Genomic DNA, 13,452 nt, shown 5'->3' on the forward strand with positions numbered 1-13,452 from the left:
GGGTCACTCAAAAAGAAAAGGAGTACTTGTGGCACCTTAGAGACTAACAAATTTATTAGAGCATAAGCTTTCGTGAGCTACAGCTCACTTCATCGGATGTAGCTCACGAAAGCTTATGCTCTAATAAATTTGTTAGTCTCTAAGGTGCCACAAGTACTCCTTTTCTTTTTGCGAATACAGACTAACACGGCTGCTACTCTGAAAAGGGTCACTCAGTTAAACTCCATGCCATGCTGAAAGGGCTCTCTGGAGTTCTTTGTTACAGCTCAATCAGTAAATTAAATTAAAGAAAATATTGGGGTGATTTCTCTGCCTCTGGTGAGGTCACCCCGTCTCTGAATGCTGCTTTGAAAAAAGAAAAAGTTTTGCTTTTGAAATGAAGCAGACTGCACTTCAGGGCAATGGTTTTCAAACCCTTCCCTAGATTAGTCCTCACCGTCCCTATGAGGTAATCACACTCCCTGCATCACACACGCTGGGCTAGGCCAGCAGGATGCTCTTTTAAAATACTGACAGCACATCACTGATATTAATGGCAGGTGCATTAAGGTTGAGTAACAGGAGCTACTTTTTCCGCTCCGCCTGTGGAATTCATTGTGCCAGAAGGTCACTGAGTCAAACGCTGGGCCTGGATTTGAAAAGGAGCTAGATAACTTTATGGCCAACAACAATCATATGTAGCTTTGCATGTTAAGATAAGGGTAATCAGATCTCATGCTTGAACGAATAAACTGATCACTGAAGAGGAGAGTGAAAAATCCCGTACCCCAACGTACAGCACTGCACATTTAGCTAGGGGCATTAGGAGAGCTTTTCGCCTTCCTCTGAAGCATCAGATATTGGCCCCTGCTTGAGGCAGGATGCCGAAGTAGATGCAGCAATTATCTTCTCCAGAACATCGACTTCTATTCATTAGCCTGTGATCTTTATGCCAGGATCTGCTTACTCCCTCCCAGACTATCTAACACACAGCACTGCCTGTCCAACAGTGTGAACTCCCTGTGTGATCTGAGTTTTCCTTTTAAAGTAGGGCAAGGCCTATCGCTACCATGAGGTGACAACTGGGGGCTGGATAATGGCTGGGTACACTAGAGAGGCAAGTTTTCATTGTCAGTACACAACTGCAGCTTGTTAACTATAACATGGGTCACCTTGAGTACACTGAAAGAAGAACAGAACCCCATCAGCATGGGTGGAAGGGACGGGGGGGGGGGGGAATGCCCATGGACCTCAGAGCTTAATCTGACCCTCTGAACATAGCCTGACACCGCTTCTGTGAATGCGCCTCATTATAAAGCACCACATATACATGAACAGGTGACACAGACCACATCACTATGTAATGGTGCCAATGCAAGACTATACACCTGGGTGTCATATTTAGGAAACGTTAATATACACACACATATTTTGGCCAACTTACCTTTTTCTTCACAGCCAATGGTTGTTCCGTAGCTAAAATAACCAGCAGTTTTTGTAGAGCACCACCCTCAATTGCTTCCACCTGAACTTTGGGATTGCTGAAGGAAAAAGCAAAACAAACATCAGGAACAGACACTAGATCACAGGGAAACTAAACAGGTTAGCACACACTTTGCTGCACGCTTGTTTCTAGCTAAGGCGTTTTGTTTTTTTTTTTAATAGTGGGGATGAGTTACTTACAAGATGTACTGCAAGGCGTTAATGAATATTAAGCATTTATTTCAAATTGGATTGTTTAACAACATCTGCCTGAATTCCTCCCTATATGAGGGACTGTCTATGAAGGTGACACCTGGTGAAATTTGGCCCTGCATACGTGATCTAGGAACTGTTTTTGTCATTAGGACAAGCACGTGTTTTTGTGTACGTAAAACCTCAAGCTAAACAGAAACACTTACTTTTAAAAGCCAACCAGATGCTGACAATTGCCATGTACTTTATTTACTCCAAAGAGAACTATTAGCACAGGCAGGGTCATTTAAATGTGAGTGATTTGGGAGATCCTAGTATCACATTGCAAAAACATTTTGCTTCTTTCTCCTGATCAGAATGAATACATCCCTGATAGGAGATTGTTAGGGTGCCTCTGGCATCAGTGCCACCACCACATGACTCTGGGTGTGAGCTTCTGAGGCTACCCGGAGGATGAGAGGGAGGGCCAGTGAGGGAAGCAATATGGTAGCCATTTTTATGCACTCTAAACATGGAGAACAATGCATCTGGTCTGGAATCAGTGACATGTCCAAAGTCACACTATGCATGGCAGAATCAACAATGAAACCATCTGAGATCCCAATTTGTAAACTCAATATATGGAAAATTGCAACCACATTTTTACATAAACTACCATTTATTTTCATTTAGGTGTCATGGATTCTGTTAATTGCTTTAATTAATAACTACTTAAAGTTGTGTTACTTAATTAGCCAACTAGCATACATTTGAGCATGGGACAGAGTAATAGATATCTTCTCTCTGTAAAAAGAAAAGGAGTACTTGTGGCACCTTAGAGACTAACAAATTTATTAGAGCATAAGCTTTCGTGAGCTACAGCTCACTTCATCGGATGCATTTGGTGGAAAAAACAGAGGAGAGATTTATATACACACACACAGAGAACATGAAACAATGGGTTTATCATACACACTGTAAGGAGAGTGATCACTTAAGATAAGCCATCACCAGCAGCAGGGCGGGGAAAGGAGGAAAACCTTTCATGGTGACAAGCAAGGTAGGCTAATTCCAGCAGTTAACAAGAATATCAGAGGAACAGTGGGGGGTGGGGTGGGGGGGAGAAATACCATGGGGAAATAGTTTTACTTTGTGTAATGACTCATCCATTCCCAGTCTCTATTCAAGCCTAAGTTAATTGTATCCAGTTTGCAAATTAATTCCACACAAGAGATCCACTTCCTGGACACTACGGTGCTAATAAGCGATGGTCACATAAACACCACCCTATATCGGAAACCTACTGACCGCTATTCCTACCTACATGCCTCTAGCTTTCATCCAGATCATACCACTCGATCCATTTTCTACAGCCAAGCGCTACGATATAACCGCATTTGCTCCAACCCCTCAGACAGAGACAAACACCTACAAGATCTCTATCATGCATTCCTACAACTACAATACCCACCTGATGAAGTGAAGAAACAGATTGACAGAGCCAGAAGAGTACCCAGAAGTCACTTACTACAGGACAGGCCCAACAAAGAAAATAACAGAACGCCACTAGCCATCACCTTCAGCCCCCAACTAAAACCTCTCCAACGCATCATCAAGGATCTACAACCTATCCTGAAGGACGACCCATCACTCTCACAGATCTTGGGAGACAGGCCAGGCCTTGCTTACAGACAGCCCCCCAATCTGAAGCAAATACTCACCAGCAACCACACACCACACAACAGAACCACTAACCCAGGAACTTATCTTTGCAACAAAGCCCGTTGCCAACTCTGTCCACATATCTATTCAGGGGACACCATCATAGGGCCTAATCACATCAGCCACACTATCAGAGGCTCATTCACCTGCGCATCTACCAATGTGATATATGCCATCATGTGCCAGCAATGCCCCTCTGCCATGTACATTGGCCAAACTGGACAGTCTCTACGTAAAAGAATGAATGGACACAAATCAGACGTCAAGAATTATAACATTCAAAAACCAGTTGGAGAACACTTCAATCTCTCTGGTCACTCGATCACAGATCTAAGAGTGGCTATCCTTCAACAAAAAAGCCTCAGAAACAGACTCCAACGAGAGACTGCTGAATTGGAATAAATTTGCAAACTGGATACAATTAACTTAGGCTTGAATAGAGACTGGGAATGGATGAGTCATTACACAAAGTAAAACTATTTCCCCATGGTATTTCTCCCCCCCACCCCACCCCCCACTGTTCCTCTGATATTCTTGTTAACTGCTGGAATTAGCCTACCTTGCTTGTCACCATGAAAGGTTTTCCTCCTTTCCCCGCCCTGCTGCTGGTGATGGCTTATCTTAAGTGATCACTCTCCTTACAGTGTGTATGATAAACCCATTGTTTCATGTTCTCTGTGTGTGTGTATATAAATCTCTCCTCTGTTTTTTCCACCAAATGCATCCAATGAAGTGAGCTGTAGCTCACGAAAGCTTATGCTCTAATAAATGTGTTAGTCTCTAAGGTGCCACAAGTACTCCTTTTCTTTTTGCGAATACAGACTAACACGGCTGCTACTCTGAAACTTCTCTCTGTAGTTTCTGTTACTCCTTCTTGCAGCCTGCGTGGCAAAAGGTCGCAGCAGAGAAGGTGTGGTTACTAGACTAGGGCAGTTCACAAATGTAGATCTGTGATTTTGGTGAGTCACCTCCTTCATTTACCTGCCCTGGGTTAATGGAAGCTAAGCTGCCACAGGCCTGGCACCACCCACCATGCTGATCTGAAGAGTGCCTATTTGCATTGCCACCAAACCCTCCCAGTCTGACTCTCAATACCCTCGTCTTGCTGAGGTTGCCAATGCTGGTTGTGAGGTGGTGGGGTCTACTCCAACAGCTGGGTATCAGCAGGTTGCCCAGAAACATCACAGCTCCCTTTGTGCTGATTGGGTGATTCCTGCCGGTGGATCCGTTTACAGAAGCTTCTCTTCTCTTTTGCATAGGTATGCATTTATTTATTGCAGGATCGTGCTTGTCAAAAGTTAGCCCACATTGTTAAGTCCAGGACAGATACTCTAGATCTTTTCCTTCATACAACCCTTAGGAGGCATGTATGGTACAATACCATATGCAACATGGGGTAAAGACCATCATACTCCTTAGTTGGCTGTAAAGTGAAGTCAGTGTCCCAATCAATTTCAAACCGCCTGGCCTGGTTGAGGGAGGCATCTAAAATATACCTGCTGAGGGAAATGTGGCTTTGCAAGTTACCTAACCATTCTGGCTACCAAAGCTCTGGTCTATACTACTGACCTGTATCGGTATAACTATGTCACTCAGAGGCTCAAACTCTAGCCTCATCTGGAGGCATAAGAAACGTTTCAGTTCTGGTGCCATGTAACTGACAGACTGGCACCGAAAAGATCAATATAATCAGTAAAGCAACAGAAAACGAAATGTGACTGACATAACCTGAAGTGATGGCAGCACAACACATAAGGGGCATGCTAGGCATTCTGTGCTGTTCCTTCTGGGTGTACTAGGTTCTCATTAGTAAATATCTTTTTGTTACCACAGGAGTTAACCTAGCAATGATCTCTCCCATCACCATTTCTCGCCTTTTGTTCACACCAATTGCACCATTAATCCCTTTCACTTTATATTCCAACTTCCCTTAACGGCCTTTTATTCCAGTTCTCACTTTCCACCACTCTCTTGTTCCTCAGTTTCTATTAACACGCTGATTTATGTAAACACTTCTCTGTCACTGCCCAGCCTGTACTGTAGGACCAGTCTTTCACCACACCTGCAGAAGGGACATTTGTCCCCAAATCTTGTGAATTATAAATTATGACAGGTCTAACACATACACATACACGCACACAAAGTCCATGTTATGCAGTTTTTCTTATGGATTATAAATGGCTACATTTATAAAGCCTTCGTCCACTGTACAGATGGGCTGGAGCTGTATAATTCCAGGTCTGGACCTGCACTGCCCCATAGTTTGTGGGTCTTGGGTCCAGCTAACACCTTGGCTTCAGGAGTTCTCATACTTCGTGGTGCATGTGCAAATTTCTAGTAAGGCTACTGACACAAGACAGTATCAAGGAAGGCAACACATTCCTTATGGCCTCTTCCCAGATAACGCTGCACAGGAGTGTGGGGGTTTAAATAAAGTGTGCCCATCACATATGGGGTATATGAACCAGCAATGCAGGGCAGACTAGGTCTGGCTAGGCCAGGGAATTTACTGTGATTTACTGCCTCTCTGAAACCCTTGATGGGAATGTGTGCTGCAGCAAGCCAGCTGGGGGCCTGACCAAACAAGCTCGCTGCTTTCCAGGCAATATTTTAGGCACACATTTCATGTGCTCTGATTTGCATGTCAAAATTTACAGTAATAACAATAAAAAGGCAGGGAGGCTCCAGGGTTAGTACAGGAGGCTGGAAATCACTATTTCTGGGCTGTATTCACTATTCTGTCACCAACTAACTGTGCCATCTTGGGAAAGTTACCTGGAGCCAGCTCCTGCCAGCCTTATTATGGGCTATTCCCAGGGTATGGTACTGCTCAGCTTGAGTGGCCAAATCCAGCCCTTAACCAATAGGTGGCTCATTTTACCCAATGGGGTTAGTACCATTTAAACAGGGGTGCTGGGAGGGTGATCTCTTTAAGGTCTGTGAAGTGCTTGGCCAGCCTGGGTGGACAGAGACTTTCAGCGTCTGAGATAAGTTCAGAGTATTACTGTTAATAAAAACCCCTGGACACCAAAGAGGCCGACATGCATAGAGCGGGTTGCAGAGTCCTATTTATACCACAGCACAAGACGACATGTTATCTCCCTCTTTTATTGTGAGCAATTCTCTTCAGACTGTATCCAGAGTGCTGAGCTCTCATTGGTTGGGGTGGGGGGGAGAGGTAAGGGGGTGGTCTCAGCCTTTTTCAATCTGCAAATACTTTACAGAGGTTTAAAGTTTGTGCTGCAGAGTGCTTCTTTGGGGGGTGAGCGTGGAAGTGTCTAGATGCTGAAGGGTTTCTCCTTGGTGGGGTTGGCGGTGAAAAATTAATATGCACATTTGGACCAAAATGTGTAGTAGCTGTCTTTGTGCCTGGTCCCAAGCGGCGCTCAGCACTCAGTACCCCCGGGCGCTTGCTTTCTGAGGAAAGACTATGTGCACCAGCCTTTCTTGACTTTGAAGCAGCACTTGTGCTGCAGTTAGACTAAGGTCACATGTCTCTGCTACTGCAGAACATTTAGAGTTGTTACGATTACCAGAAAGCTGCTGGAGCAGTCAGTGCCAAGAAACATACAAGAGATAAAGACAGACAGGCAAAGAAGGTCATAAAAACAGAAAGATAAATGGGTTGGGGCAGGGAGAACCATCAAATTGAACCAATGGCTTAATATTAGCTCATAAAAATGAAGCAAACATAAAGCTTTCCAGTGTCAATCAGGGTGCAACGCAATCTATCAGAAACCATTTCTGCAGGGAGATTAGAAGCAGGATCAGTTTGGGTTTTGCTTTTCTTATCATTATAATGACTCCGTGTTTTGGAGGCGGCAGATCTGATGTGCGGATTCCAGATTCTAATTACCAGGTTGACCTCAATATAGAAAAAAACAAAGATTGTGAAAGACACCTACTAATGGCTTCCTTTGATTTTTTTTCCTCACTCAATAGCTGAGATACTGAGAGACTCTATTAATAACGAGCAATATTTTGTGGACTGAACAGCAGAAGCACAATAAAGCAGCAGCCAGTACTATACAAGGTGTCAAGGAGAGAAAATCCAGCTGCTTCTCTTTCCACCCTAGCTCTCCACTTGCAAAGCTTTTGAGGAAATGAAGCCTCCATTTGGAGGATTTTGGGGGTGGAGGAGTTGAAGACAGCAAATTCTTCAAGACAAGGAGAGTTCCATCCTCATTCAGGGGGTTGTAGAAAATGAATGGCCAACCAGGATTGAATAATGGCTGAGATGTGATAATGAAGACTGAAGCTACAGTGTCAAAGCAGAGAAGAGGCAAAGAATAAGTAACCCTGAGGGAATGGTACTGGAAGGTATAACAAATCCCTCCACTCCAAGGATACCACAACACATTATAAACATCAGTTAAGCTGTTTCATGTGAGGCAAGAGTCCTTACACAATGTATAATTCACCTGTGGGACTCATTGCCTTAAGATATCATTGAGGCAAAAGGCTTAGTAGGATTCAAGAAAGGGATGGGACACTGATGGGGATAATAGAATAAAAATATAAGGAATATAAAGGCACATGTTTCAAGGCATAGGCCAAGTGCTACCTTATAGTGAGTAGGAGGAACCTCCCCTATGGCAGTGGTTCTCCAACTTTTGTACTGGTGACCACTTTCATAGAACAAGCTGCTGAGTACAACCCCCCATATAAATTAAAAACACTTTTTTTTAATGTTTAAAACTATTATAAATGCTGGAGGTGAATCAGGTTTTGGGGTGGAGGCCGATAGCTCGTGACCCCCTGTGTAATAACCTCACAACCCTCTGAAGGGTCACGACCCCCAGTTTGAGAACCCTTGCCCTATGAGAAGACTATTCTTTAATTGTCCATTGTGCCATGCTTTGCACCCTCCTCTGCAGCATATGATACTGGTCACTCAGAGACATGACACTGGACTTGCTGGACCCTTGATCTAACTTAGTTTAGCAACTACCATAGTCCCAGGGCTTTGCCAACCACCCCAATGCCAGTTCACACAATGATCCACAAACTTTCCCATTGGTCCAAATGGTGCACAAATCACAAGCCATAATGTTTGTGTTCCTGCATTTATAGATGCACAAGTGCTGACTTCCACATCTCTGTTCTGTAAATGTGAAGCACTACCTGTAAGGTCATGTAAGTTTGTAAAGTCCCTACACTATGGCTCAAGTCTCACTGAATCTGGCCTTTGCACTACATACAGGTAATCACCGGCGTAAAGATGAGCAGTCCAATGTTTGATTGAGAGAGAAGTTCAAGCACCAGAACTAGAACATCAGGGTTTGGATGGCTTTGCCAACCACAGAAAAAAATGTTTTAGATATCCTTTGATTTGTGTATCAACAAGCCTTGCAGCAGGGTGTATTTCCTGGGGGCCAGTGCAAACACTTGATGCATACACCAACAGATACGTTCAGTTCTTTTATGCAAGCCCCCTCTGTCACCGTTTCAAGAGGCACGCTGAAGTCTTCTGAAAAGTAAAACTTCTCACAGGGCCCTGTAGCACATTGGCTGCTGCAGTTGGTTGCAGAGAGGCGTCTCTCAGAATCTCAGACACACAACTTTTCATCAGTCACAGATTTTGTATGTCCAGCTTCTCGACATGTGTTTCAGATACCACTGTGAATTCAACACAGCAGAGAAGCCCGAGTTCCTTGCCTCTCCTTCACTCTTTAACCTTGGCATCTAAATTAATGAGGACAAGTTCTGCAAAGCTGCCCTACCAAAACAGGGCAGCCACTCTCTGGAATCAATATCTAACAGTGATTGGTCTGAAAGGGTGTGTGAGCTGAACTCCATACAGCTGCTTGACAAATTTTCTCCATCTCAACATGCTGGGAAATGCTCTATGGCGTTGCCCCTAGCATTCAGCAGAATGAACCCTGATGCCTTCTGGGAATGGCACAAGCCTCCTGCAGGTGACAGCTTACTCAGACAGGGTAGGTTCTTTGCCCTTGCTTGGCAGTTGAAGTTTTTCCATCTATGCTACAAAATGTAGTGGAGCTTGGGAACGGCAGCTGGGCCACTGAGGGAGTAGCTTAGAGTTCTCCCATCCAGTTGTGCAGCAAAAACTCATCCTCAGCTGAATGGGGTCCAAGAAAGAACAATGAAAACTTTGTGGGAAACAGGTCAGTTCTCCTTATGGAGCACGCAGAAAGGAGTCTGTAGCTCACTTACCCTATACAGAGAGATGATGGACAGAGGAAAAGTCACCTTGAATGACAAATGTGCAAAGAACAGTCCTTGGAAAGCTCAGAAAGATGATAGATGACATTTTTAGACTCTGGATCAAGATCCAGAATGGTTATCTGGTCAGAGGACATTTGTGCATTAGAGAGGTCTGGCAATAAAGAGATAAGAAAAGAGACCTATTCTGGAATACCATCTAAATGCTGAGATTGCCACCAACCAAGGACTCATTTGGGCCAGAGAGGTAAGTACAGTTTGACACAGCCATCCCTCATGGACCAAAGTCTATCAAGTGACACTCTGCTGCACAAACTGCTCAGAAAAAGAAAATTCAGCTAAGTACTAGCTGTGTGGTGAAATCCAGTTCCTGCAGCGAGCCAAAAATAGGCTGTAAATAAGCCAGGGGACTGCAGAATTCTAATTATATTTTTAAAAGCTTGAGAAAAGCCAGGGGCTGATTTATTTGGTAGCCAGTGAAATCCAGTCAGTGCCTTGACCTGGGATTGAGATCTTTAAATGGCTAGATATTTTGTGTGTGTGTTCATTTAACCATCTTCATTTGTTTTCTGTTTTGTGCCTGGAAGAAAACTGTATTTGCTGTTGATCCAATAAATTTGTTAGTCTCTAAGGTGCCACAAGTACTCCTTTTCTTTTTGCGAATACAGACTAACACGGCTGCTACTCTGAAACCTGTAAATAAAGTTGAATCACATCTCAAACTGTTCTGGAATCTTAGGGGTTGTCTCCATTTGAAATCTGTTGTGGGTTAACTTGAGTTACTTTGCATTAAAATGCCTTCCATCGACAAACAAAATATTTGCAGTGAATCATCTGGCATTTTAATTTGTGTTTTTCAACCCATTGTGGATCCAGGCTTATGGAGATGTGGGATGAGTTTACCTGGAGCAAAAGTAGGTATGGCCACATCCTCCTCCTGAAACAACTGTTGTGCATCTGCCAAGCCGTCCTACTTGTATCCTGCACTGCTTTGCTGGTTACCTGTGTCGTCCTCCCTGCATACCCTCTATGGCTCCAGGATCATCCTGACCAGAAGTCACTGTTCCATTTAAATAGTTCCATGCAACCAGGTGCTGTCTTTGGGATTCCATCTCATGTGGAGTTTGCATAATCCTGATTACTGATCAGCCATGCCTTGTGCTTTGCCATGGTCCCATACTGATATTCGCAAAAAGAAAAAGGAGTACTTGTGGCACCTTAGAGACTAACAAATTTATTTGAGCATAAGCTTTCGTGAGCTACAGCTCACTTCATAATTCCAATTCAGCAGTCTGAATTCCCCTCCCCCCCCGCTGCTGGTGATGGCTCATCTTAAGTGATCACTCTCCTTACAGGAAAAAGAAAAGGAGTACTTGTGGCACCTTAGAGACTAACAAATTTATTAGAGCATAAGCTTTCGTGAGCTACAGCTCACTTCATCGGATGCATTTGGTGGAAAAAACAGAGGGGAGATTGATATACACACACAGAGAACAAGAAACAATGGGTTTATCATACACACTGTAAGGAGAGTGATCACTTAAGATAAGCCATCACCAGCAGCGGGGGGGGGGGGGAAAGAAGGAAAACCTTTCATGGTGACAAGCAAGGTAGGCTATTTCCAGCAGTTAACAAGAATATCTGAGGAACAGTGGGGGGTGGGGTGGGGTGGGGTGGAGAAATAACATGGGGAAATAGTTTTACTTTGTGTAATGACTCATCCATTCCCAGTCTCTATTCAAGCCTAAGTTAATTGTATCCAGTTTGCAAATTTATTCCAATTCAGCAGTCTCTCGTTGGAGTCTGTTTTTGAAGCTTTTTTGTTGAAGGATAGCCACTCTTAGGTCTGTAATCGAGTGACCAGAGAGATTGAAGTGTTCTCCAACTGGTTTTTGAATGTTATAATTCTTGACGTCTGATTTGTGTCCATTCATTCTTTTATGTAGAGACTGTCCAGTTTGGCCAATGTCCATGGCAGAGGGGCATTGCTGGCACATGATGGCATATATCACATTGGTAGATGCGCAGGTGAACGAGCCTCTGATAGTGTGGCTGATGTGATTAGGCCCTATGATGGTATCCCCTGAATAGATATGTGGACAGAGTTGGCAACGGGCTTTGTTGCAAGGATAAATTCCTGGGTTGGTGGTTCTGTTGTGTGGTGTGTGGTTGCTGGTGAGTATTTGCTTCAGATTGGGGGGCTGTCTGTAAGCAAGGACTGGCCTGTCTCCCAAGATCTGTGAGAGTGATGAGTCGTCCTTCAGGATAGGTTGTAGATCCTTGATGATACGTTGGAGAGGTTTTAGTTGGGGGCTGAAGGTGATGGCTAGTGGCGTTCTGTTATTTTCTTTGTTGGGCCTTATGCTCTAATAAATTTGTTAGTCTCTAAGGTGCCACAAGTACTCCTTTTCTTTTTACTGTAAGGAGAGTGATCACTTAAGATGAGCCATCACCAGCAGCGGAGGGGGGGGGAATTCAGACTGCTGAATTGGAATTAATTTGCAAACTGCATACAATTAACTTAGGCTTGAATAGAGACTGGGAATGGATGAGTCATTACACAAAGTAAAACTATTTCCCCATGTTGTTTCTCCCCCCCACCCCACAGTTCCTCAGATGGTCTTGTTAACTGCTGGAAATAGCCTACCTTGCTTGTCACCATGAAAGGTTTTCCTCGCCCCCCCTACCCCCCCGGCTGCTGGAGATGGCTCATCTTAAGTGATCACTCTCCTTACAGTGTGTATGATAAACCCATTGTTTCTTGTTCTATGTGTGTGTATATAAATCTCCCCACTGTATTTTCCACCAAATGCATCCGATGAAGTGAGCTGAAGCTCACAAAAGCTTATGCTCAAATAAATTTGTTAGTCTCTAAGGTGCCTCAAGTACTCCTTTTCGTTTTTGCGAATACAGACTAACACGGCTGCTACTCTGAAACCTGTCATTATACTGAGATTGTGGACTTTACTGCTCTCTGGGGAGAGGAGCATAATCAGGCTCATTGGAAGAAGAGCCCCTTAGCACAGAAATACAGATGGCTATCACCACAAACGCAGGATAGGGCACAACTAGGACAGCCTCCAGTGCCACAGTAAGGCAAAGGAGCTTTGGCTGGAGTACAAGACTGCCGAGTACAATAGTATCTGTGGGAGAGCAAGCAGAGTCTGCTGGTACCATGAGAAGCTGGACTGTCTATTTGCCAGAGGTTACACCACTCTACTCCAGCATTTTGTGGGCTCTGACTGAACCTCAAAACCAGGATCTTGTCAACCCAGTAAACCCAAAGGCAGGCAGTCTCAGAATCCAGGACCACCACCCAACACAGCCAGAGGATCAACCTGAACCAGAGGCGGAGACCCAAACTGTGAAGGACCAATTCCAATATATCTGGAATGATACATTAAAATAGGACTGTATGGGGGATGGAATGGTAGGGAGACACCATGTGTGTTAACCAGGAGACTCTCTGAAGGAATAGCACTTACTGTAGCAATGCACACAGAAAAGAAAAAGCAAAAAAGTAGTATTTCTGACTCAATTTTTCTAATGCCCTTAGCTTTGAGCCAACATGAGCTATTATGAGGTGAATTGCTCAAATCATGCTACACTTACATTTCAAAAAATGAAGAGATTTTAAGGCAATTTAAGGACAGCATCATTGATACAACATACACAACATCTAAAAAGGTACTGAAATAGAAGCACTGTATTACAAACTACACAAAGTGCACTGAAACTCTACATAAAAGGTGATAAAATGCCCACATCAGATATGATTAATTCCTTACACCAGTACATATACACCAGAGATATATTCAGTAATCCTCATAAATGTCTTATACAAAAGCACATACGTTTGTCATAAGTGGCCCTTAGACTCAAAGCATGAGC

The 13,452-nt window shown here is 43.9% G+C and overlaps 1 protein-coding gene across 8 annotated transcripts in view; it reads right to left on the reverse strand.

Annotated features, from left to right (window-relative positions):
- SIL1 (SIL1 nucleotide exchange factor) overlaps positions 1-13,452 on the reverse strand; it is a 232,445-nt gene that overhangs the window by 9,725 nt on the left and 209,268 nt on the right. For all 8 annotated transcript variants that reach the window (XM_038413758.2, XM_043520328.1, XM_043520327.1 and 5 more), the window contains one exon: positions 1,424-1,520. In XM_038413758.2, the coding sequence (XP_038269686.1) occupies positions 1,424-1,520 (97 nt within the window). The remainder of the gene's footprint in view (positions 1-1,423; positions 1,521-13,452) is intronic.

Source organism: Dermochelys coriacea, chromosome 8 (assembly GCF_009764565.3).
Source record: "Dermochelys coriacea isolate rDerCor1 chromosome 8, rDerCor1.pri.v4, whole genome shotgun sequence".
NCBI classification, from domain to species: Eukaryota; Metazoa; Chordata; order Testudines; family Dermochelyidae; genus Dermochelys; species Dermochelys coriacea.